At 50.7% G+C, this 27,182-nt stretch overlaps 1 protein-coding gene across 1 annotated transcript in view; it reads right to left on the bottom strand.

Annotated features, from left to right (window-relative positions):
• ASTN2 (astrotactin 2) overlaps positions 1-27,182 on the bottom strand; it is a 324,150-nt gene that overhangs the window by 162,718 nt on the left and 134,250 nt on the right. Inside the window, exons 8-10 of the mRNA XM_064677101.1 lie at positions 18,561-18,645; positions 18,319-18,393; positions 17,669-17,806 (exon numbers count right to left, since the gene is read on the bottom strand). Of these exons, the coding sequence (XP_064533171.1) occupies positions 17,669-17,806; positions 18,319-18,393; positions 18,561-18,645 (298 nt within the window). The remainder of the gene's footprint in view (positions 1-17,668; positions 17,807-18,318; positions 18,394-18,560; positions 18,646-27,182) is intronic.

Below are 27,182 nucleotides of genomic sequence, written 5' to 3'. Positions count from 1 at the left end.
AGCTCCTGGAACTACTTGCAGTAGGTGCTGGGGAGAGAAGGGGGAACCTGTTATTAGTCTTTCTGAGCAACAGGAAGCATCAGACAACTAAAATACCACTTGGGAGAGACATCAAAGGCCTTTAGAAGAGCTGTGCAATGGCAGAGGTTGCAAGGGATGCATCAGGGGGCCAATCTCACAGGCAATGACAGGAGCAGCAGGCAGGTGTGCATGTGATGGGAGCATTCCCACCCTCAGGCCAACCAGATCTCAGCCATCAGGTTCCTTTCAGTCACCACAGTGTGTCATGGTGAAGGATATGAGGTTTGAACCACAATTCACAGCAGAGCAGGACGTGGTCGTTGCCATTCCTGCCTGATTAGATCTGTCAGAACCCATCAGTGGGAAGTTTGCCTGGGAACCCTCTCTCCAGCTGCACATTTAGCAACAGGAGATTGATGAGAGGAGAAAAAAAAGGGTAAGAAAGAAAGACAAGAGCAGAGTTTGCACATTGCAGGACCACCCTCCTTCTCCTGCCCATCATACTTCACTCACCACCTTTATTTCAGTGTCTGTCTTAATTAAGAAGACTAAATGGAAAAGCTTCCATGCTAATCCAAGGTCTGCCTCGAGGGGCTGAGGAGGATGGCCAAAATAGAATTTGCTTCCTCTGAAAGACCTCAGAGACAGCCATGCAGAAACATGTCCCTCCATGGTCCCCCCACGAACCCCACAAACCACCAGGGAGCAGGGAGCAGTGGATGAAGATCTGATGGATGCCAGGAGCATCGTTCAGAGCCCGTGGCAGCTGGTGCCTCTGGGCAGAGAGGGGAGCTGTGAGCACCAGGGGGGCTCTTGGAGGCCAGCCACTGTGTGCAAGGAGAGGTGAGGGTTACCCAAAGCCTCTCCAGCACATACTCTCCCAAAATACAAGCCAAGACTCCTCTTTGATTACATACACAAGGGCCAAAACATTGATCTTTCAGCCATTAAGCAGCAGCAGAAGCAAACATCTGCAAATGTGACCCTTGGAAAAAGAGTCAAGTTGGAGATTTTGGAGGCAGAGAGGCAAACCTGGGGATTTCTGAGCAGGAAAACAGTCAGTGATTGTATTTTTAGCACTTCACCCAAAGAGGCTTCTCCAGACACATTAGCAAAAAGTGGGGATCACAGCAAAGACTGAGCTTAACATGTTTCTCCAAGTTTTATTCCCAGTGGAAGGAGCACTGCAGAGCTGGAACTCTGCCCGGTCGCTGGCCCGAGGGCAGGGAACTTGCTTTCGGCATTTGGACTAATTCAAATTAGGAGATTCACATTTGACTTCAGCAATATTCACCTCTATCTATCCAAAACCAAACTGGGTGTAAAGAAATGCAAACGACCTCAGAACCCCTGAGGGTCTGCCCTGCCACAGGAGAGCATTCCCAAGAATAAAGCTCCCGAGCAGGAGCTGGCATTTTGGGATCGGCTGCTGCAGACTGGGATGGTGAAATACTGTCTGACTGTGGGCAGGCTGCAGGATGTGACAGTGCTCCAGCCTCCTCATCTGTAAAACAGGGACAACAACAGCTACCTGCCTCCCACCGTGCCACACAGTTAATTAATGCTCCTTTGAGTTGTGAAGATTAAAAGCAGCGTATAACTGCAAAATAGCAGTTTATTATTATTATGAATGAAGCCTCCACTTGTTCCATCAGTGCCCCTTAAAGCAGTGCTGCTGCAGACACTGTGAATTGCTCCCAGCAGCTCTACTACCACTGGCATTCGCAGGGGTTTGACTGTAGACTTCCAAGTAAGAGCTTTGAACACGTTAGGGAAGAAGAAAGAGAGGGAGAACAGATAGAAATTCCACCACATTTTGTGTTTCACACTTGGAGACGATGCTCCCACCCTCCTGGGGGCTGGAATAAAACAAACCCCAGACAACAGCAGCTCTTCACCTCCTGTTCTCATATGTTCTTTATCTTCACAGGCTGCCACAGCCCTCCCTGGGGAAGGTTGTACTGCAAGGGCACAGAAACACCAAACTGGAATCACAAGTCAGCTTTAGGAAGGGATTAAGATATTGACTCTACGCCCCACAGGGATCAATCCCACCAAGAGGCACACCCAGGTGGGAGAGGTTTAGCACAAGAAGCAATGGGGGCAGACCAACATGCTCAAAACTATGCAGGGGCATGGACAGACACCCTGGCAACACCCAAATCGTGTCCTGTTCTCCCAGGTGGCATGGTGGGAGGGGCCATACGAGCCCTCCTCACCCATTCCCCCACTCTGGGGCCTCTCTGTCCCCTGCAAACCCTCTTTACCCTTATTCAATGCCATGAGCACCAGAGCTGGAAGAGCAGCTTCCCAGTGCCCACCACAACCCCCGAGCCATTCCCCAGCTCAGTCCTTGTCCTGCCACAGACAGTCTTGAGTTGGTAACACCAGATTAACAAGCAGAAAAAGAAAGTTCAGATCCTGGCTTGAGTACTTCAGGCAAGTCACCTTTTTCTACCCATGTTTTGCTCTCCCTTGCATCTCTTCAGCCTGAGGCAGAAACCCCACCTTTGATGACTCCACAGCACCTGGCACTCTTATTTCCTGACCCTGCAGCAGCCTCTCCATGCCCTGGCTGTGCAATACTGACCTGGAGGAGCAGCTTGTGGCTCTCCATGCCCCCAGCACAGCTGCTCCCCCCCTCCAGGCCCCTCCAGCACGCCTGGCTGAAGGACTCAGATGCCTGCAGCACACGGTGGCCGTGCCGCTCCCGATAGGCACCTTTCATGTTTAATTCAGGGGCTGGTTTAGTTAATCTATTTTTTAATAATTCATCCCTTCCATCTTAATTTTGGTAGTTGTTGAAAATCCCTAATAAAACATTTAGGGGCTCTTTTACTGGAGCAATGGCATGATTTACTTGACGGAATCCGGCCTTTGATGTCCTATCTTAATTCCCTGCCTCCCACCGTGCCTCAATCCTGTTTATCGCTGTGCCGGAGGTAAGAGGTTCTCGTCGAGTTTTGTAGCACTTAGAGGCTTGGTCAGCGTTAATAATTCAGCTGCCCCGCTCGGCACAGACAAATCATGTAGCATACCAGCCTCTTCCTTTTATTAACAACTCCTTCTGCCACCACGGATCCGGGCACGGGCCGGGATGTGGAGCAGAGGGACCAGGCTGAGCATCCCGACTAACACGGGGCAGAAGCACGAGCAAGCACATCACAGGTGCCAACTACATTGTTGGGAGAATATACACCCTTTTACAATGCTTGTATTTCATCCTCTACAGCCCGAATGGGGAAACATGCTGGGTCTTTGCATCTGTAATTGGGGAAGAACAGATGGTGGAGGCACAGTTGGAAGTAATACGGCCATTAAAATAATCTATACGGCTTGTAATTCTCCATCATGTGGAGAAAGAGGAGGGCCCGCCTTCACCCAAGTGCCCACATGGGTTGTGCCTACCCAGGCACGGGGTTTTTTTGCAGTTGTTGGGATACTGAGGTGTTCTGGTGGGTTTGATGGGTTTTACCATTTCCCTTCTCCTCGGATTCTCCTCTTGAGAAGCCACCAGCTGAATCAGAGACGCTTCCACTGGGTGGTTATTCGACTCCCACATGCCATGTGGGGCACATTTTGTCCCCATGTCACCCAGTTAAAGCAACTGTGAGCTCTACATCTGTCTTAATGATAGAAAAAGAGCAGCAGAAAGCCCCAAGCACTTCAGGCAGATCAGGATGTCTCTCTAGTTAAATTTCAAATGGGGATGATGGGAGAAAGAATTATGGAAAAACCCTCCTGTTGATTCATGAAAATTGAAACCTCTGAGGAGAACACACAGGCTTTGCCATCCTCTTTATCACCTACAGATCTTGAGTGTGAGAAAATGTAAAACCAGAGTAAGAAAATTGCCCAGAAAAGCCCAAACATTCAGCCAATATATGGAAATTCATGTCCTTGCTCTGCATGATGTAGGTCATGATTTCAGAGACATCTACACCCTCCAAACACCCCAACCACCACATTCCTTGGTACCTCTTGACAGGTGAAGTACAAAATGGAGAAAATGTCTGAAATCTCAAAAAAACCACAGTGGAAGGTGTAATCTCTTCCCACTCAGACCTAAAGGCCCACATTCCCATCCTGACTCATGGAGGGGAGAAGGAAAGGGAATCACAGCACCCTGCTTCCCACCAACACCTCCCCAGGCCGGACACAATGATTTTCTCAGGCAGAAACCTCTCCAAAGGGCTTAAAATCCTCACTGTGATCACGGAAGCGAGTACCTCTCCAAATCCTTACTCTGCGCCTGGAACGCAGGGGAGCCAGCAGGACGTTACCTTGGCAGCTGGCTTTGCTTTATGGAACTGTAAATATATTTTTTTTAATAGGCTGGCGGCAAGAAAGATGTGTTTCCAGACTCGACAACATCCAAAATTAACTGCAGTTCATTTCAAAAGGGGCGAAGGGGCGGAGGAAGGGGGAACGCAAGCCTGAGACCCGCAGAATATAAAAGCCTTGAAAGAAATTGCCAAAAATCCCCTGCATAGCTGCCTTCTGGCTCTGGGAAAGAGATTAAAAACCTGAGCAGTGTCAGGCTGAAGCAGACGTCACAGAGGCCACCCCAGGCCATGCTCATGCTCAGATAAGACTCTTTCTTCTTATTATTTTCCCAGAGACGACTCAGCCTTTGCCAACGCAAAGCTCTGCCCGGCTCCTCCCGTCTCCTGGCACGATGGGTTCACCTAAATCAAGGAGAGGAGATGCTGGTGCCTCAGGTGACCAGGGGTTCCCCCCTCTGCAGGGTCCCTGGGGATCTCTGACCTCAACATCAGCATCTCACCCTCCTTCAGCACCTCCTCATCCTCCTTGTGCCAGAGCATTCCGCCCGACGCGCCTTCGTTAGCCCCGGTGCCCGCTCTCCAACACCTAATTTGACTAACCCTTTAGTGACTAATTTAATTACCCCGGCCCACAAACTGACAGACAGCTGTTAAAAATGGTTATTGCATTATTAATACGCTCCAGTAATTTCCCATTAAAACTATACTGTTAATAATTTTTTTCCCTGTATTTCTTCCCTCTTAATTAGTCTATTTAAAACTTTGAAGGAATATTCTCTTTATGGTAAATGGGAGCGTCGAGCAAATTACATTTTTGATTGAATACTTCTGTGATAGGCCAGCAAATAAGACCGTTGAGTTGTTAATTATTGTCAGAGTTTCACACGATGCCTGCTAATGAGGCAGTCAATCTTCCCTGCCATTCCTAGAATATTAATGAAAGCCATTGGTATTGATTTTGTCACTGGGAAAAGGCAGGAACCCCTCCTCCTCGGGGGGCTCCATGGAGGGCAGGGGGGGCTCTGCACTGGGAGGGGAATCAGAGGGACTAGAGACCTTGGGATGGGGTGAGGCAAGGAGGGCTTGAAGCTGGAGGAAGCTCAGGAAGCTCTTGGGTGTGCCAATGGCAGCTTGTGCAGCTCATGGACCCAGTGGGAGGGTTGGCACATCCCCACAGGGATCAATCCCATCAACAGGCACAGCCAGGCAGGATGGGTGGCAGGGGGGTGGCAGCTCCTGCCAGACTGGTCCCTGTCCCCTCTGTGTTTACCTGTTGACTCTGAACAGTATCAGATTTACCCCTTATCTTTCTGCAATAACACAATTTGTTTTGGGGATTTTTTTAAAAGGAAAGGGAAATACTTTGTATGGACTTCAAACAGATCCCTGATAAAGCGATGCAGGGAAATTATGAGCAAAGAGATAATGGACAAGGATTGACATGAAACTGTGAGATGGTCCCAAGACAGTACAAAATCAGCCTTTGAGTTGTGCAGAAAGATGCACCAGGGAGCTTTCAGTACTGTTTCTCAAGCCCTTTGGGGACTGACCCTCTTTGATTTTCACACTAGTGCTCCTGTTAGAGGATGGAGGAGTTTGGCAGCAAAGCCTGCATATGTCAGAGCCACCTTCTGCTGCTCTTCCCAGCCAGGCTCCCAGGGCCCAGCTCAGAGAGGAAGAGCAATGTGGGACCATGCCTGGTGCCACCCCCAGTGCCCAAGCCTTGCAAAACAGTGTCTTAGCCAAGCCAGAGGGAATCCTATGAAAAGAAGAGTTTATCACAGGAGAACTGAGACAGACCAAGGCAGCACCACCCCACAGGTTTATGTGCCTGTGACCGATGTCCTGGCTGCCCCATCAATGCCACCCCCTGGGTGGGCAGGGAGCTGCACTTCCCTGAGTGAGAGCTCCATGCACATATGTGCTGTTAAAAGATGCCACATACACCCCTGTTCCAGCCCCCAAAGCAAGGATGAGCACACACAGCCACTGTTCCACCTGAGCCATGGAGGCTGTTCATGTAGCAGAGCCCATACACAAGCATGTCCAACTCTGCCTTCTGCAGCCACATCATCTCAGACCTCATCAGCCTCAGGGGACTGAGTTTGCCAGGACTCTGCAGCAACAAGTCCATGCAGAGCCCTGGATTTCTGAAATAGGTCGCCCAGCACTCGGTGCTGGGTTTATTTCTGTAGCTTTGCTCTGAGGAAGTGCCTGCACGAGTGAGACCCTGACCCAGAGACCAGCAGGATCAGTGCTGCACACAGACACTGTGTTGGCCCTGCAAACCAGCTCAGCTCTCTCTGACCTGCCCCAGCCTTCTCAGTCCAAACCTCCCCCAGCCCTGCTCCCACCACGAAAGCCAGGACAGACTGGATGAACCTTGCAAAGCTCAGAAAACCTGTTCTAGCAGGTAGATGTGCTGACACAGACCACACTGTCACAGCTGCTGCAGAGAGGCCAGAGCTCAGGGACTTCACTCCATCTCCCTGCTGCAGCTACTCCAGTCAGGCTTTGCACAGCCAAACCCACACCCTGCCCAGAAATGAGCTTATTTTGGGCTATTCTGGGAACAGTCTGCCTCTGCCTGACTGGGTGATGCAGGGAAAGGTGTGTGTGTAGGGCAGGCAGTTGGAGCATGTGGCGATGCACCCTACACTCTGCATGCTCTGTCACCCACGGCTGCACAGCTGGAATGACACCAAGAGACAGGGACAGAGGGAGGACAACATCCAGCCTCCAGAGGAACATCCCCCCATCCATGCTGGAAGCAGTGGTGGGGTTGGGATCACCATCCCTGCAGCAAAGGGACAGCAGAGCTGCTGCTGCCTCCCCTCATCTGCCTGTAACCTGAGCACACATGGAGCTTTCTGAGCAAGCTGCCAAAATACCGTGGAGCCAGATATTTAGCAGGAAATCTCTTCATGCCCCCTGCAAAGCCCCAGCTGATGAATCCAAAAGGCACAAAACAACCAGGGCTTCTCCCTGCACCACTCACCAGATTTCCATTCGATCCCGCCCATTTCTTAGCCCCTTTCCAAGGCCAGGTGAGGGCATGGCAGGAATTTCTGTGGTTTCTTTTCCACCCAGGAAAGCAGCAGATTAGCATGGTTGCTCCCCAAATACAGGCAGTGTCCCCCCACCCAGCCCCCCCTGCTGCATCCAAGCCCATCTGCTGCCCACCTGTGTTTTATAAGCAAGCCAGGCACTATTTTTACTGCAGTGAAGGTTTCCATACCAAAAGCTCCTTTCTCATAAAGCAGGTTGCAATAACTCCTTCGGGTCCCCTTCCAACCTGGTATTCTATGATTCTGTGAAAAGAGGAGGTTTCTGCTTATAATGAATTGCCTGTGACACAGCATATCCTGGTTTTACCAGGAAAAAGGGAGTCCAGAACTGTCCCCAAGCTCCCAGTGAGATTCCATGAAAAGCCCTTCAGGTCAATGCATCGATCGCCACTCTCCTCCTCCTCTACCAGTACCACCTATCAGCTGTGTTCAGGCACAAATTATGGTTTTCACATTCCAAATATCCATTTCACCCCACATGGCACCAAGTCAGAGTAACACAAACCCAGGGGTGCTCCTTTTCCTGGATGCAGCTCCCACCACCCAGGGAGGGTGGGAAGTGTGGGCTTGGATTTGCCTAGAGTCACATCAGGCCAGGATGATCCACTCCCACCCTAAGTCCTTGAGAAATTTCTGTAAGGGAGAGGAGCAGCCAGGTCTCCTAACACCCTCAGTGCTGACTTCTTGGCCTAAATAAACAGAGTGCCATTCCCTGCCTCCCCCAGCTCTCCTTCCCTCAGGGAGATGCAGAATGATAACTGGAGCCACCAACAGCTCCATGAAGGAACGGGGAATGTGAGCCACCATGGGCAGCAGGGTTGGACATATGGTTTTTAAAGTTCCTTCCAACTCAAATAATCCTGTGATTCTACGATTCCATCAGTCAAGGAGTCCTTTATTAAACCAACCACAGCTTTATTACTAACCCTTTATAAACTACTCAGCTATTGCTCCAACCTGGTTCCAAATCCAGGGCACTCACAGTCCAGAGCCAACACCTCCTGCTCTGGCCCGTCTGTGTTTGATACACACTGATTTAAAAAAAAAAATAAAAGAAAGGAAATGTGGACTGAACTGAATAAAGAGACTTCTCACTGCAAAAGCTCAGTGCATATTTACACAGCATCCTGCCTTAATGCTCAGCTGCTTCATTTGTGTCACTTTAAGCCCTCCACAGTAGCAGGGAAGTATTAGCTGGGGTTTAATTGTGTGCTGCTGGGTTCAGCGCAGCTGGGAGAGAGCCCTGGGGCACAGCAGCGCTGGGAGAGATGTGCCAAGGCAGTGACAGGGGCACAGCCACCAGCAGAGCCACTGGCCAGGAGGGAGAGCAGCACTGGGGGACACTGCCCCAGCCTGGGACAGCTCTGCCTTACATATAAAGCAAAGCAACAGGGAGCTGTCTGGCTGTGTGGCACCAGGGACCAACTCGCCCCAGTGCAACTGGGGGCTCTTTGCCCCTCCATGTGCCTCCCCTCCAGAGCTGCTCCACACCAGACCCTTTCATATCCTCTGGAGGAGGTGAAACAGGCACTGGATGGATTATATACAGACTGGGTGGTCCATCAACACCCCCATCCCTCTTTCCCAGCACTGCCATTCCTGCCTCCACTCAAGTCACCACTGCCAGAGTCCTGCCCCGAGCAGGGCACAGCCTGTGGCACAGTGTGGCAGTGAGTCCCCAACTGCACCCATCTGCCTCATGATAAAAAGCACTTGGTAGCAGTCAATAGCATCTCATAATATCAAAAACACCGCAGGAAACGTCTAGAGCTGAATTGATTATGGCACAGTAATTCTTCAGGCAGTGAAAGCAGGGCAATTCCCAAGATGGGATTATTTTTTAGCAAGGCTTCACCTAATTTTCTTGATGATATTTTCCCCCTGCTCGCTCCCCAGCCCGCCTTCCAAACCTCTCCAGCTTTGCACTGCTCTTTGATTTAGTTCCTGAAAACAATATTCTGCTCAACACACTCCAGCAAAGTGCCCAGGAAAGCATCGCCACCCCCTGTATCGCCAGGATTTACAAATGTGAAGCAGGAAAAAGTCAAGGAAGATTTTGATTTTGGCTCTGTAGCCAGCAACCCACTTTGGGGAGACCAGAAAAAGCCCTGAAAAGTACTTCAAACATATAAACCAGAAAAGGAGACACTAAGGAGCAAATGCACAGAATGAAAGGGGCAACAATACAAAACCTGGGCAGAGTATGGAAAGGTTTTCTGAGCCAGGGGGCAAGGCCAGGCAGGACACACTGTCCCTGCTCTGTGCAATGCTGACACTGCCTGTAAACCATGCACTGAGCTTTTTGGTGCTTCTAACTTCATTTTGAGCTGGTTTTGCTCCTCTGCCTGGAGGTGAGTGGGCCAGGGGGAGCCTGTAGAGCATCCCTCCTGCATCTGGAAACAGCGTGGAATGAGAAAGACCAGCACAGCACAAGCAAAGTTACTCTGAGCTGCTTGGAAAGTGCTGCACCAAGAGCACAAAGGGCACTTTTTCCTAATAAATCACCCCAAGAGCTGGGGTGACATCCCGGAGCAGAGCAAATACCTCGGAGGCAGCAACCATGGCAGTAGGGCACTGTACCGAGTCCACTGGAGCTGATGGAAACATCACCCTGGAGGAGCAGGAGCTGAAACTAATTAACTTCACTTGTCTTCATTGAGCACAGCCGTCCTGTTTCACTGCCTGTGCCCCTGTGGCTGCCCCCGTGCCCAGCCCCAGCTGCCCACACTGCCAGCTTTGGCAGCCGTGGTGCCACAGGGCAATGCCTGCCCTGGGTGAAAGCTGAACAGGAGTTCTGCCCCTCAGTTTTGTCTGATTTGCACCAAGCTGCCATCCCTTGTCCTTCCACAGTGAAAACAACGTTCCTCTGCAGCAACATGTGCATCCCCTCTTCCCTTTAGCAATGAAAAAAACCCCATAAAAATAAACCTAGAGGTCTGTCTTCTGTGGTGCAGCACATCCTGGTTTTACCAGGAAAAGGGGAGTCTGTAACTCTCCCTGAGCTCCCAGTGAGATGTCTTTTCCAAGAGCCCTTTTCAAGCCTGCAAGGGACAGTGTCTTCTCGTGGTGCCCTTAAAGGAAAAGGACAAAACTCTGCTGTTTGTGTCCATCTCCATTCCTGTCGTCTCCGCTGAGATGGCTTTTCCTCCCCGGCTGCGGGGCCTGTCACAGGTCCTTGGCTCACTCCCAGGAACATTTCGGCTCCACTGAATTTTATTAGTTTTGTCCTTTGGCTGAAGTGATCCAACAGCAGTTACAGGAGATAAAAACAGGAAAGGAGGAGTAGAAAGGAGGAGTAGATCCCATCCACGTCGGCCAAGTTTTAGGCAACTGAAATCTCATCAGAACTGGTTGGTGGAGGTGCCAGTTCTTTCCACTCAGTTGCATCAAGAAATAGCTGAAGAAAAGGCACTTCCCAATGTCAGTGCCTCACCTGGGGCTGCATCCTCACAGCTGGACAGCTGTGCATCCAGATGGGACTGGGGCCATCATCCCATCCTGCCCTAGAGCATCTCAGAGTCTTAAGGACAAGTCACTGAAGTCAGCCCTGGGAAAGAGGGCAGGGACTCTGAGCATCCTCCCCAGGTGCCCAGGAAATCCTGTCCCTCCTGCTGCTGCCACTGTCCTTGTTCCTCTGCTGTCACTCTCCTGCTTCAAGCCTGGAGCCTCATGGCACAGATCCCCATCATCCCAGCACCTTGTCTGGGCCAGGGGATGAACTGCCTCATCCTTCTTCCTGCAATCCTTCTAGTCCCCTTCCCAGGCAGGAGATGCACACAAAGGCAAAGGTAATAATACACAAATGGAGGGGGGGAATTGTAATTCAGGAAAAACAGTAGAGAGAGGCTGTATAAACAGAGGGGTCAAGGGGCTGTGCTTTGAACAGGCAGCTACAAAGCACACTCCAGCCGATGTTTAACAGAAAGCAAAGGCAGCGACATAAAAACAAATAACACCATCAAACAGGGACAGGAGAACACCTTTCAGGGAAGGAACCCAAGGTCTGATCTCGCCACCTCGCATCACCCTTTCTGCTAAGCATGCACATCAGTGTCAGAGCCCCGCCTCCCCCTCCAAACCCTCAGCACTCACTGCTTCTCTCAGCACTGGCAGGATCCTGCTCCACCACAGATCCTGCTCCAGGCAACTGGATGGATGGACACAAAGCCACAGCAGCAGATCTGGTGTACAGGACAGCTACAGAGTCCAGTGCCAAACCGTACTCTGTGATGGGAGACCCCAGATACATCAAAGGGAATCATTCTGGGAGTGAGACAGCGCTTGCATATTTGGCGAGTGCTGGGTATTCTTAATTGTCTCAATAAACATATAAACAAAATCTGTTCACTCGATGGGTTGTTTTTCCCTCCTGGGCTCTGCAGCACCACAGACAAGAGGAACAGCAATCGCTCAGCTGCCAAACTTGTAGCTGTTGCTGGTGCTCCCTACGATGGATTTGCCTACGAGCCAGGTCCAAATTTACATCTCCTGTCCCTAAGAGGTTTGATCATGTTCTGTGCAGTTTTACAGCTCAGCATTAAGACCTCAAAAACGCAGTGGGTTCACATAAAAGAGCACAGAGAGTGAAGCTCAGCATTACTGCAGCAGGAGTTATTAAAAGCCCAGGAAGAGGGAGGGCTGAAACAACCCTTGGATTCTGGGCATGAAAGATGCCATGGCTGGTGATGGACCAGGAAGAGACAGGTTGAGGGCAGTGAGTTCCTTGCACCTTCCTAGAGGTGCTGAGTGATCCACATTTCAATTCTGACCTGCCCCAGATACTTCCTGGGTGATTTCAGCTCCAGTTTCTTCCCCTCTTTCTCCACTGCACCACTCCCCTAATCCCTCTCTCATTTTGCTGCTCACACCCTTCTGTGGCTGCCGCAAGGTTACGTCTCCATTTAGTCACCCCACAGCAAAGTGAGACGTACCTGACTCTTCTAACCTGCTCTCATAAATCACAGCAGGAGGCAGGGAGGAGGAAAAATCCTGGTAAGCAGCCAGGACGAAGCCAAGTTGACAGCTGCAGGGCAGGGGCTGGTGGCTGCCTCTCTGTAAAGTGTCTGTCCCTTCTCTCCAGAGGATGAGGCCAAAGGCTGCCTCCATCCCGGTGTTAAGCACTGCAAGCTGCTTCTCCACCACTTTTTGAGAGATGACAGCCTCTTGGGGTGATAAGAAGCCCAGGCCAGAGCACAGGGATGTTATCTGTGAGGATGACGGTGTGTCTGTGATGTGCACAGTAATGAATTGCCCTCTCTCTGCAGAAATGAGTAAGTTGTGCCTGGTGATGCAATGATCAATTTGCTCCATCATGCAAAGCTGTCCATTCATCACAGGCATTGACTGCCAGTTGCTCTCACCTCTTTATTGGCACCAACAGAGCAGGTCCTCTGCAGGTCCCTGCTGAGGAGCAGCGTGAAAAAGGGGCTTCCCCTCTCCCCCAAACTGCTGCCTGAAGGGCCCTGCAGCATTGAGCACCCAGAAATCACAAACTGCTCCTTTCCAGGAGAAAAAAAAAGCAGGGGAAAAAAAATACCAGGTTCTCAAGGCATTTCCTGCACAAATGTCAGGAAGACCAGGCAGAGTGCCTTCTGCCTGCATGCTGTACCCCACTGGGATATCCCACGGGGACCAGCCCAGCCCATCTCCCGACCTTCAGGGATGCTCACCTGCAGCTGCACCCATTGCCCTGTGCCCCTGCAGATAAGACACAAGCAGATGAGCTTTGCTGCTGAGATAGTGTGGCCACAGTAAGGCTGTTTCCCCTCTCCTGGCCCAGATTCCCTTTGCCTTTCTCATCCAGTTCACTTTTCATCCTCCTCCGCTCTCAGGGAGCCTCACACCACAGTGCTAACCATAGACTTGCAAAATCGTAAGTGCCCAAAATCACTGCAAAACCCTTGCAAAATATCACCACAAAACCCCTGTAGGGCTGGGGCAGCAGTGGTGTCACAAAGGGCATGGCAGAGCTGAGCCAGCAAATGCCACAGGCAGGGAGTAAAAGCCTTTCTCCCATCCTTGGCACAAGACGGGACTTCTGCAGGCACAGAGTTGGGGAGCAGAGCACTCTGCCTCCAAGAGAATTGAAAATAAAATAACAAACAAATAAAAAAAAAAAACCCTAGAAATAAAAAATCCAGTTGATTGTACTTTGGCAAAGAATTCAGAGAGCAAAGGGGCTCACTTGGGAGCAAAACGAAGATGAATCGACAGTGAGTTCAAGCGAATTCATTCTGCCGCTGAACACTTGTCTCTCCATCAGGACATCTCAAAGGCTTGTCAAGCGAAGGCAAGGCTTTTATTTGTTTCTATGGTTGCCATAACGATAGAACTATATGTCATGTCAGGCAGCAGCTGAGGCTCATGCCTCTGATTTATAGCTGCTCACCAGAAATTACCAACTTTTCTGCAGAGCGGGTGGCACAGTGAACCAGGACCACCGGGTGTTTGCCTGTGCTGTGCTCTGCCCCCTCAGGTTAGCCCTCCTCTTGGTCCCCCACAGCCAGCTGTGCCCCAAGGGATGCTTTTATTATCCCCTGCAGGGATGCTTTTATTGTCCCCTGCAGGGATTTTTGGTGCTGGGGCTGTGGGTCCTCCCAGTAGCTGCCACAATTAGAGCAATTTCTGGCCCCCTAGGACAAGCTGTACCTTCTGAAGGGCCAAACAGGCATGGCAAGGTGTTTAAGGAAGGCCAGCAGAAAGACTAAATACCTAATAGTAATTTGTTTAAAAAAGCAGAGAAACTTCTATGTCTACCACCAGGTTATGGGAGAAATATAAATGAGAGAGGGATGGGAGCAATGGAGAGAGGGAAACAAAGAGGGGTCTTGAAAACAAGTGAGGTAAGGTAGGACCAGGAGATATTTATTGTCCTGGCAGGGGATGTGCCACAGGGACAGTCTGCCCATCCTGGGAGCTGGTCTCCAGCCCAAGGCAGAGGCTGCCCAGCACGGGGGAAGCCCTGCAGCACTGCTGGCCAACCTCGTCTGAACAAAGATGCCACTGTTAGCGTGGCTGCCACGATCACAGGCATGTGACCAGTGTGACTGTCCTGCAGAGGATCAGACTCTGGGTCGAGGAGGGGACACTCAACATGGTCACTGATAAATTATATATGCAAGTTTCATTAACTCTAAGCACTCTGCTTAATTTATGACGCACAGCCCTAAAAACTCCAGCACTGAGTTCTGCACGCAAAGTCCTGTCCCTCTCAACCCTCAGGACATGTGGGAGCACGAAGCCCCTTGCCTCCTGTTTGTAGGAAGTTTATTTAATGACTTGGCTGCAGCAGTGGAAGGAGGTTTGGGCCCCTCATCTCCATCCACTGAAGCACAGAGGCAGTTTGGTGCACTGCTCAGCAGTGAAGCACACGGAGAACAGCACCGGAGTCAGCATTTCCCCAGAGAGCTGCTGAAAGGCTGAGCCCCACCTGTCCCTCTGCAATCTCCAGCGTCTTCATAAAAACACAGAGCCACGTTTGAACCTTTAGCCCTCTGAGTTGTAAAGACTTCATCACTTGTTTTCTCCGAGCCAGGCTTTCTGCAATTTCCTTCCATTAAACTCTTCAAGACAAGCGACCTCCGAGCCAAAGGTGTCAGACTAATGAAAGGTCTGGAGGAATGCAGCACGCTCCTTATTAAAGACACAGAAGAGACACAGGACTGAGCCACCATCACCACATTACAGGACAGCAAACAGGGCACTCTGGGTGCTGAGACACGGCCGTGTTGCAGCTGGTGTAACACAGCCCAGGGTCTCCCCCACGGCATGGAGATGTGACTGTATTAAAGCCCAAGCACTGCAGGTTCAGGAAATTCAGGAAGAATTTCTTCACTGAAAGGGTGATTAAACATTGGAACAGGCTGCCCACAGAGGTGGTGGAGTTCCCATCCCTGGAAGTGTTCAAGAGATGCCAGGACGTGGCACTCAGTGCTATGGTTTAGTTGCCAAGGTGGTGTTTGGGCAAAGCTTGGACTTGATGATCTTGGAGGTCTTTTCCAACCTTGATGATTCTCTGATACACCTACAGGAGCTCCCAGCATGGAGGGTCAGCAGCACTACCACAGTCCCACAGCCAGGGAACAGGTCCCCTCCATGCAGAGGGGTGGCTGTGTTTGAACATCTACAGCGTGGACAGCATGTGTTCACCTCTGATGGTTGGTCTGACGTGACGGGTCATCACCTGAACATCTGAACCACCAAAACTGCTGCATTACCGCTCCCTTGAGAAGCTGCCAACTCTTGTGTCATTCCACAAATGACAAAGCAAAAGTGGCTGCAAGATAAGCAGCTCTAAAAGTACCTTTCTCATCGTGTGAAAGCACCCAAGAACCTCAGAGGAAGTTCTCAGAGACAGGTCAACGTGGTGTCCATGAGCATCAAACACAACATTGACCCTGCTCACCACCTGCAGTGGATCTGAACAGCCCCAGCTCCTTTGCACCATCCCACTCCACTCAGGAGGTATCACCTTGGTTTCCACCCACCCCGGGGTGCTCAGGACCCCAAGTTTGCAGCTTCACCTTTGAGAAGTGTTTCAGTTCTCCTGCAGAAATATTAGATCGCTTTTCGCTTCTCACTGTATCTGTGAAACCTTCCATAATTCAACATCAAATATTTATTATTACGTTTATTAAAGTTTTAATAATTTAGCAACTCCTGTGTGTAAGATACAAGCGCCGTGAACTCGCCTCCCCTTAATTCTACCTGAGTCACTCCAATATTTATACCTGGAATTCTCAGTTCAGGTTCCCTTTATGAGGGGAGAAGGCAACAACCTCAATGGCAGAACCTCCCCTCCTCCTGCCTGGCATTCATCCATCCTTCAGAGACTTTTCCACGAGGATCAGTGCCCAGAGACAATTACTGCACTGGAGCAGAAAACAAGCTTCTGAGCCTCTACCTTCACTGAGGTCCTTTTAATGAAGATGTGAGGAGGCAAGAAAGAAATAATGTTCTCCTGGCATTTTGGCTTGGAAAATGTTAACATAAACCAAGGCAGCCCTTCTCCTTCTCAAATGAAAAGCAGAAGTTGTTGCAGACAAGAAAAACAACGCTCCTAAGAGAGCCAAATTGTGATAGATATGTACCATCAGTCTCTTTTTGAAGGAGAGGGAACAAGCACTGATTAGCAACAAAAACACACTCTTGGAAGCGAGGACCTCTTGGATGCCAGTCCTGGCTCTGCCATAGCTTTTGTAGGCACTTGCTTTAACCACAGCCCTGCCAAGATGATGGTATGGAAGAATGGAAATCCACCACCCCACCACTCTGGGAAAAGACAAGACAGAAGTGACTGGGGGACACAAGGATCCTGTTGGTACCCAGGAAGACGATTCACAACACAGGCAAGAATTTTCAAGTCAGGAAATTGTGTTTGGAGTCAACTGGAGAAAGCAGCAAGAAGGAAGGAAGAGAGGGAGGAAGGGAGGGAGGGGTCATGGAGTCTCCCTGGCACCCAACACTCACATTCTCAATCTTAATTTAATGGGATAGAGGAGAATAGGCACTAAATACCTTCAGAATTAAACCCTTATAGTTGACAGTTAAGCCCCTGTAAATCAGACCAAGGAGAACAATGACCAGCAAGGTGATCACCACCTCTTCTCCAAGGCCCCTCTTTCCAGCTGGGGTACAGAAGGCAACTGATGTGCCTGGATCCTTCTCCAGGGACCTCCTTTGCCCACGCTCAGCCCAGTCTCTCAGCAACACCCTCTCCCTCCACCAGGGCAACTCTCCTCCTGCAATGCCCTCTTAGGTCCTGCCTCAGAACCAGACTATCCCAAGTCCAAGGACATTTGCTTAAAATACAAACTGGCCAAAATGGGGGAGCCAGAAAAATATCCAGGCATTTACTGAACTCCAGGAAGTAAAAACCCCTCTAATTGTACAGTAATTGGATGAGCAACAGAGCCTTTCACCCCTCATGAGCATCCCAGCAGCTATCAAAGGCCAGGTGGATGTGATGTATGTGTGAGTTTCAGAAAGATGACAGCACCTCCATCCTGGTAAATGCATCCATTTAAGCACTGCAATCTAACATTACATTTAAGCCACTTTAAAATTGCCTTCTCCTACCAATTCACCCGTCTGTACTGGCAGACTTCAGAGTTACACACTCAGGCCTGGCCTAGACCCATCAGACCAAAGAGCCTGGAGGGCCATCACATCACATTTCTTATTGGAAGAAAATTAATCAAACCTATCATCATAGAAATTACTGCATCCTCAATAACAATTTAAAGAGCGGTGTAGTCACTCAAGCATGAAGAAAACAAGAAATCTGCTTCCTACCTGACATCTGCTGGATCTTCTGTCACCAGAACATCTGTCTTGCAGCTGGCAAGAGGATTGATGGAAAGCTCCACAGGGGGCACTACGAAGCTCTTACTGACTGGAAGCCACAGCCCTTGACCCAAACTATAGGTAGACCTGGAATAAGGGCAAACATGTCACAAAGGAACAGAGTGTCCTCAGGGAATGGTGGCTCTCCACTGCACCTGCCCACCTTGAAGTCAGAGCAGTGGTGGCACCACAAGAGATAAGTTAGTAATTTGGGCTTGTCCTGAAAGCCAAATGGGAGAGGAATAATGGCATTCCCCTCCCTGTGCCAAACTGGGAGTTGGGCTTCGATGATCCTTGTGGCTCCCTCCCAACTCAGGGTATTCTGTGATTCTATGAGATGCAACAGAAGGGGATGGCCAAGCTCTTCTTTTCAGCCCACAGGGACTCTCTGTGCACATTGGCCTTGTGTTTCCTGAGGGGACAAGAGGAGAACCCTTCTCTACCTGGATAAATCTTTCAGGTCTGTGACAGGCAAATGACACTCGTGTGCCCCTGCCAGCACATGAAAGAGCTGGGAGTGACCAAGAGGTTGCATCTGCTGGTATGTCTTCATGGCTCTCCCCACCCAAATGTCCAACATGACCCCTCCTCTGACTCACCTGAGTATCTTCTCTGGTGCCTGCTCTCCTGTGACCAAGTCATATCCCCGCTCCAGCGTTGTGTAGGGCCACGGCCTGGGAGGAGGGATGGAGAGAGCAGCTGAGCACATCACTCAGCAGGAAAGGCAGCACAGCCTGGTCCCAGGTCTCTGGGGCCAGTGATCACCCGAGGGGAGGAGAATCAGGCTCCTCACCACTATGGGAGAGCCAGGACAGAAACCCACCCTCCTGTCCCGACTCACCCTTCGCTGTGTCCCCAGTCACTGCGCACACACAAGTGCCGGTGGACGGGGTCTGGGGCGTACCCTTCGTGGCAGCTGCACTCTCCTAAAAGAGAAGAGGGAAGGATGAGACCTTTCTGGCCCAGAGGCACATCAGTGACTGCAGAGTTGGACCCTCCCTTGCTGCCCATCTCTGCATGTTCACAGCCACTCCTACTCCCTGCTATGGATCTGGAGCACTTTGGACCCCAGAAACCTCTGGGAGCCATGAAGGAGGAGATGAGGAGATGTGGAAAGCTGCAAAAAACCTGTAGTTATTCTGGGATGGATTACATGATGCAGCACCCACAATAGCTGGGAATGAGGTTTCATGATGCAGAAGGTCTGTCCTTACCTAGTGTTCCTGTGCAGCCATGCAGCTCTCCAGGCTGAGCAAACCTCTGCTCAATGGCCCCCAAGAAATATTCCCCACGGAGATGTACCCGCGTGGATCCAGCCCCTGGCCTGAGATCTACCCACAGGTCTGGCAGAGGGGCTGCTCAGGAGCCAGGGGCTCACTCCTCAGCAGGGCTTTTGACCTTGCTTGAGCAGAACCAGTGTCCAATTCACATATGAACTGAGGAGGGATGCCCCAAACCCATTCTGGTCACATCTCCTTCCCACCTCTGCTCCTGGCACCTCACACAGGATGGGGCAGCGGAGTCTCCTGCAGCCCAAACTCTCACAGGAGGATGCAGAAGCCCCCAAACTCTGTCCTCCACAGGCAGTTCCCCTGCCATGCCCCCATCCCACAACAAAAGGGCTCTCAGACCTGCTCCCTTCCACTCTCTGGGTGCTGCCTCACCCTGTTACACCCTTTTGACAGCAAGAGAAGACATTTCCCACACCAGAAACTCGCGCGCGCTTGGCCCAAATTGATTCAGTGTTTGGTAGAAATACATAACCCGGAGCAAGAAACAGCAAAATCAAAAGATTAATTGGATTTGCACGTGGAGTTTCTGCTACAAGCTGCTGCCAATGTTTTTCCTCCCTCCCCTCCTCTCCCCTCCGTGCCTGGCTGTGCAGCAGGATGAGCTGTAAACACGGGAGGGGTGTTGGGAGGGGGGTACCCCCAGCACGGTGGCAATGCAGACTGGCAGGTGCCTTGGTGCTCATGGGGATCCTAAGCAAGTTCTTAAAATGCCTCACAGGGATTACAGTAAAGAGCTTTATTGTCGGGGGGAGCGAGAAGGGGATTCAACTGCTGATATTTTTGAGGAAGAGATGCCTGAAAAGGGAGAGGCAGCAAAAAAAGGAAAGGGGGGGGGGGGGAGAAATAGACGGCTAATGATGTGCTAAAATGCAACAGCACCTTCATGAAATATTCACTGCCTCAAACGCGTCTAATATTAAAGATTAAATGTCCTGGGATTTGTCCTAGCGACTTCGAAGCACTGATTTATGATCTGTCAAAAGCTGCTAACCTTATGATTCATAACGGGAGCGGCAGGAACATTGCTCCTCCAAAGGGAAAGAGCTGGGAGAGAGATGGTGGCGCTTGGCCCTGCTCAGGCTGAACCGTGCCTGGGGGCTGGGGCGGTCTCGGCACAAGAAAACACAGGTCCTAATGGCTCCATCAGTGATTTTAAAAAAAAGAAAAGTTATTTTTTCCTTGGGTGCTTAGTGCGCAAGTTTCCCCAGCCGTGCCGTGGATCATTAATTCCTGGTGCTTATTACATAACAAATATATGCTCTGCAAATGAGAGACATCTCAAAGTGCTTGCGAAGCAGAGCTGGGAGTCTTGGGGCACCGGCTCACGCTCAGCTCCTGCCACAGAAATTAGAGCAAGTAGGGAAAAACCACCTACAGAGGTTGGCATCCGGCAGCCCCAACGCCTCCCCCTGTATTGATGGCTGGGGGTGCTGGTGCTGAACCCCTTCCCTGTGGTGCAGGAGGGTTTATTTTCTCTGCTGGCTTGTTTACTGCTCTGTCAGTTTGGCGTCGGAAGGAGAAACTCTATCAACCTGCAGAAATATTGATTTTATCGACTCCAATCTCGGAGTTTCAGCAGCTACAGCCGGTGCTCGAGGCTTTATCGGGAGGTTTATTGGGAGGTTTATTTCAGTAAGTGAGAGGGCAAGTGGTGGCACCAGTTGGGCAGGAGACACAGGGCGGGTGACAAGGAGGACTCCAGGGAAAGCCACCCACAGCACAGAGACTAGGGATACCTGCCCCTCTCTGTAACCACTCGGGACCAGCTTTCCACAGGTTTTCCAGGGAGATCTACACCCCTTTGGTAGAGTTTTAGAAATTGGATAGGAAGGCTCCCAAGCACAGGGTTGGCTGAGTGTTGCAGTCTGCTGGAAGTGTGGGGACTCCATCTCCTGAGGATAGATGGTTTAGGATCTATTCCTGTATCTACAACCACAAACAGACAACTAGTGGGGCTTCCAGAAAACCTCAGAAGAACCTGCTGTGCTCTTACAGATTCTCAGGAGCTTTTGCTCTCTCCCCATCAGAATCCACCCTCCTCCTTTGGCCCTCTGAACTACTCTGTTATTTTCAGTCAGTTCCCATCCTCCCTGGGCATGATGATGAGCCAAGGAGGATGCTGAGCCTGGCTAATCCCCATGGGATGAGAAACATCTGATAAAGTTCCCAGAGTGGCAGGAACAGGGGTTCCTGTACCTCTAACCCCTCTTAGGGTGTGTTTTTAAACAAGCCACCAAACAGCAGTGCCTCTGTTCAGAGACACTAAATCTGTGCTTCTGAGACAGACACAGTTATCTGCTCAGCATTGCTGCAGCTAAGTTAGGATTCGAGCTGAGGTTAAAGCCAAAGTCAACTAAAGTAACCAAGTTTGACAAATAGCCACACCTGAAGCTGGATGCAATTTCCACAGGTCCTGCACACGCCTCTCTGCACAGCACAAATGAATGAGGATCTACCAACAGCCGTGACGAGCATCCTGCTTCTGCAGCCACCACCCCACACCCTGCTCATGGTAAAAACACAGGCCTGTGTAGTCCTTCCTCTGCCTTTGGATTCATAAGCCACAAATCAGGTATGATAATCCATGGCAAATTTTCAGTTATAGGAAAGGGAAGGGTTGCTGCTCGCCCAGTTTAAGCAAGGGCAGATCCTGGTGCTCAGCTCTGGAGGTCCAATGTTCTATTACCATTTAAACAAAATGCTGGGAGGAGAAGGAAAATCTCTGAATAAAGCAGGAAATGCAGCACCATAGCCCTAGCAAGAGGCTCTGAAAACACATCATTCAAAGAATCACAGAATGGTTCAGGTTGGAAGGGACCACTGGTGGGGTCATCTGGTCCAACATCCGTGCTCAAACTCATGGCACAGGATTGTGTCCAGATGGTTCTGGAATATCTCCAGTGAGGGAGACTCCACACCCTCCCTGGGCAGCCTGTTCAGGGCTTGGTCACCCGCACAGTAAAGAAGTTCTTCCTCATATTTAAGTGGAACTTCCTGTGTATCAGTTTGTGCCGGTTGCCTCTCATTCTATTGCAAAGCCTGGTTCCACTCTCTATTCAGATATATCTCTAATATATAGACACATTCCTGTGACACCTACAGCTACGTGGATGGGCAAGGGAGGAGCTGAGGCCATGGGAAGCACTCACAGCAGTGAGTTCTCCATCCTCCCCTACTCCCCTCTCCTGACTGACTTACACAACATCTCATCACAGACTATGCTACCATGACTAATTACAGGTGACACAGAGCCTCCGTGCCAGTTTCTGCTCAGGGAGAGTGAACCCGTTGTTTGAAGCAGCAGGACACATCCCCATACACCACAGACACATCTCACCTGCAACCTTCCTCCTCTGTGCCTTCATCCCCATGGAGGCTGGTGGGAGAGATGACTGACAGCTCAACCCAGTGCCCCATCCAGAGCCCCATGCGGAAAGGCAGGAGTGGGGAGCACACAGCTCCTGGAGAAATGTCTGTCACTCCTGCTCTCAGCTGGGAAAGGGAGAAGGATCTGGAAACTCATCTGGAGGAACAGGGCCAATTAGGGACACAATCAACCCAGTTTCAGCATGCAGGCGTGAGCTGCCTCTGCCCGTCTGAGCAAAGCGTTTCTCATCTGCCTGTGCTCCGTGCTGGCTTCAGTGCTGGAGCTGCAGAAGGGCAGGAGCAGGCTGCAGCCAGCGTTAGCATCCATGGATTTTGACTCAGGGTTGGCCTATGCTGAGGCTTGCTCATGCCTGAAGGAAACAAATGTAACACAAGCCACATCCGAGCTCACCACCTCCGGCGGCACAGGCACGGTGCAAAGCCAGCTACGTGGAGGACAACAGCCCTCCAGCTCCTGCTGCATCTTGACCAGCACAGCTCAAGGCTTTAACTCTCTTTTTTTTTCTTTTTTTTATATCTAAGCTGGAAGTTGCTAAACAATTCTTCCATTTTTGCTCACCACACTGCTGCTGCTTCTGCTCAGAGGGGGAACAGGGTATCCTACTGCACCCAGATCCTCCCTGCCCGTCCCCATGCTCTGCCCGGGAACAGCAGAGCAGAGCTGAGGGACAAACTGCCAGTAATCCTGTTAGGCTCATTAGGGCAAGAGTCGATCCGTGGTGATAATGCTGCAAGATCCCCCTAATCCACCCACCCAGTGCACAGCGGGAAGTGGAGGCTCCCTGAATCCCTGTGCTCCCAGGGAAGCTGCTCTTTGCTGTCATTGGCGATTCTATTTAAGGAGCTGGAGGAGCTTTGGCTGTGGTGCAGCAAAGTTGTGGCTCATCAGCCTTCTCCTGGCACTGCTAGTGTCTGTGATTCCCTGCTCCACGGCAGCACCTCCATCCCTGGTGCTCACCCTTGTCCTGGTGGTGACCCTTGTCACCACTGCTTGCAGCAGGAGCTGCAGCCCAGGAACCATCAAAGCAGAGGGAACCTGGGCACTCCTGTGCTTGGCTGCCTCCTGCCTCTACACAGGACACCCTGTGCTGCCCCTAGCTCTGCTGTTGTCCACATGTTGTCTCAAGGTAGTGGCTTGCCAGGGATAGGACAAGACACACATTGGCACAGCGTTGGTACCAAGATTTAAAACCCCACAACAAACCCCTTCCTTAAAGAACTTGATGTGTCCCTGCAGGATAACAGAGCAAGGGCCTCTTTTGAGGAGATTCAGAGAAAATTAAACACAGGGAAGGATGAACAATGGTCTTAATAGTTCATTAAATTCCCAGCTTCAGTGAACAAGTGAAGCACCTTCAGAGAGCTGCTCCTCAGGCCTGGGCTGGCCTCTGGCTGAGGATGTGGATCCTCCACAGCAAGGGCAGCAGTGGCACCAGCTCCCAGTGAAAATCTGTGAAAAGCTTCTCTTCTGCCCCTGGTATCTGCTGTCCTTGCCCTTCAGGGGATGGCACTTTCCAAACCTGAGCCTCTGCTTCATACTGATGAGAAATGCAACTTCCATAGAAGCAGTTTAGCTCCCGAGGAATAAGATAGGGAAGGTGGCTCTTGCCCACCTGACCTGGCACGGAGCACGGAGGGAAAACCTGGAGTCAATTTGACAGTTATCCCTCCTCTCCCCCTGCTGCAAGTCACCCTCTTCACCAGATCCATCACAGTACTTAAGCACAAGCTTAACCTCTAAGGATTGTGCCTGAGTTTAGGCTCTGCACGGATTTAATTCTCATTATCATCCGCTCAGCTCCCACACTGCGCTGCCAGGGGCACATGAGCACAGCTGATCCAAGGAAGCACCGAGAGGTGCCGAGGGTGGACAAGGGTGGTCTGCTGTGCCATCTTCTGGGGTGAGCACTGCCCCACAGCTGACCATGGCAGGGTGAGAATCCCCTGCAGTGCTGGTGGGATGGGCCCAGTCAGGGAGACAGGTTCAGGCATGGTTCTGTACAAGGAAACTCATTCCTCTTCCCTCCTCCCTGTGCTCTCTAGACAAGCACAGAAATGCCATTACAAGAACATTAGCAGCTGCAGGATTAAACACTCTAATGGTAGAAAATGAGAGTGTAAAGACAGCACAGATAACCTTAACTCGGCCCCTCGCAGGCACGAGTTTTGATTGCTGTTTATGTATAACACTTCAGCCTGAAGCTAAATTAGCTTGGGAGTTAACTGCCTCCTGCCCTGCTTGGAGCACGAGGCAAGCTGTGCCACCACAGGAAAAGGAATCGTATATTACATGGGTTTTGACCAAGTTATTAAACTCCATACCTTGGAGAGACAGAACCTCATCTTATGAAGTCTAAGTCAATAAAGGCACTGGGATCCTCCAACAGTGAAAATAGCAGAAGTGCACAAGAACAAACAAATATTACTTGATGTGGACAAAACCTGCATGATATTAAATTGAACTATAGGAGGAAATGGCTGTTTTCATAAACACAAATACACCCTCGCCAAGGTTGGTCATCTCCTGATTTACATGCTCAACTCTGCAACCTCCAAATCCCCTTAACAGGTTGCCTTAGAAAAAAATGGCTCTGTTTAAAAATTACTTTCATCTGTCTCCTGCCCACAACATCCCTGTCCTACCCAGACAGCAGCACCATCTGTGGCTCTGGTGACAAACTGGCCCATTTGGAAGATGATGGAAACCTTTTTTTTTTCCCCCTCTCCTGCCAATTTCCAGAAAAGACCCTTCACTACCACATTTCATCTGGTCCTTACAAGCCCCCGCCTATTGCTTTGGGGGTGCCACCAATTGTGGATGCAAAGAGAGAATTTTGATGAAGAAGTGCCTGATTTGTAGATGGGGAAAAAAATTTCAACACATTTGCACCTGCTAATCAAGGTAGCTATCCATCTCATTTATGCCACTGCTCCAGCAAGCCTGACAGCACAAAATCAGAGGCTGTTTCTTCCAGCATTTGGCCCTGAGGGACCGATTCTCCAGCAGGTCTCTTCGGTGATGCCCACAGAATGTGCAAGTGAATCAGTTTTGTGCATACAAAGCAGGTAATTGTGCTCACAAATCAGGATTTGCATATGCTGCTGCAAAGAGACGCTCTTATCAACGCTCCCGGTGCTGGTAAGGGAGGCCAGAGAAGAAGCACTCCTGGATTGTACCCAGAGGTATCCCAGTGTGTGGTACAAGCAGTGGCACCGGCAATGCTCCCCACATCTGTCCAAAATATGGAGAGTGCAGACAGCAAGTCCCAAAAGACAACAAACCTTTGCTGTTCTCGTCTCAAGCAGCGCAGGCAGCACCTGCCAAGAGGATGGGGCGTTTTGGCTGAACCTCCCCAGCCGAGCAGCACGTCCTGCCCCCAGGAGGGACCTGCCTCATCCATGGCTGGGCATGGCCACTCTGTCACATCTGCAGGGAGGAGACCCCCAGCAGCATCCGCTTGTTTCTGTATTTGCAGTCCTGTCAGACCAACCAGCCCGGCCGCTTCCAAGGCAGAAGGGACGAGGAAGACGACATTTGGCTCATGTGCAGATGTCGGTGCTGCCTCCGAAACGCTCTGATGAGCTTTGCAACACAGGTTTGAAATTTGTCAGGGGGGCAGCAATCACTTAATTAAAGACTGAGTCACACGACAGAGACGTGAGGGAAGGCAAATTAAGGTCAGGCAAGCAAAATGGATCTTGGCATTTCCTAGTGTTTCAGAGCTTCTGTTTTCGCTGGGGATTATTCTTCGCACTGCAGGAGTACTTGGTGTCACGAGTCAGAACGTGGTACGGACAGATCCCATCTAAAACTCCAACCCAAAAGAGGTAGTAGAAAGGTGAGAGTTTCAGTCTCACCAGACAGAGCATATGTGACCTGAAGCTCTCTGTCCAAACGTGGGACAGGAACCAGTGGGACTTCCACCAAGGATGGGTCCTACCCACAGAGATCTGTCTACACCTTGGAGCAAGGAAGCTTTGGGACCACACTGGATCTCCAGGCTGGATCCACACTGCCATGGAGAGTGGCTCCAAGGGTAAAGTTGAAGTCAGATTAGCTATAAATGTGCTGGAAGACCTCAACCCTGGCTCTTCTGCTCTTCACAGGGGAGGCTTTCATCCTCTAGACAGGACAACCTTCTCATGGGTGCTCTGCCCAGCCCAAGAAGACAGAGGACAGGGGAAACCCCAGCACCCATCTCTTGGGATACTCAGAGAGAGGATAAAATCCCTGACCCGAAAAGGTTGAAATTCAGGCAGGATTTATGTCCCACAGTAAAACCACAGGGCTGCCTCTCTCATGGTGATAAAAATAAATCACCCTTAAAAATAGAATGACATCAATAAAAATGAATCTAAAAGCACATGCAGTGTATCACAGGGTTACAGTCTGCCCCCAGTCTGCTGTGGAAACTTCTCACCAGTTAAAGGCTGGTCAACAGTGGTGAACTTCTGTGGTGCCTGGGGCTACATCCTGGGGCAGGGTGTCAAACAGGTACTTTCGAAGGCCTAATTTTAAGTGGGGGGCTGCTCAGGTCTTGTGAAGTTTGGACCTCTTAAGGGAGCCTTAGATTTAGGCTATGAAGATCAGCAGCCCCATCAGCCAGTCCTGCTCGATCCATGCGGATCCAACTGGCACAGACAGGAGAAAGATTCTGTTTTAGCCATGTGAAAACTCCCAGACTGGAGAGAGGGGGAAGAAACCCATTGGCAGATTTCAGGTGAGGGACCTGAAGGCTGAGCTCAAGGCTGCTCTGCCCTCACCACGGGTAAGCAGGGGGGAT

This window comes from Pseudopipra pipra, chromosome 20 (assembly GCF_036250125.1).
Source record: "Pseudopipra pipra isolate bDixPip1 chromosome 20, bDixPip1.hap1, whole genome shotgun sequence".
NCBI classification, from domain to species: Eukaryota; Metazoa; Chordata; class Aves; order Passeriformes; family Pipridae; genus Pseudopipra; species Pseudopipra pipra.
Note: the sequence above shows the minus strand (reverse complement) of the source record. Positions and strands in the feature narration are given on the sequence as shown.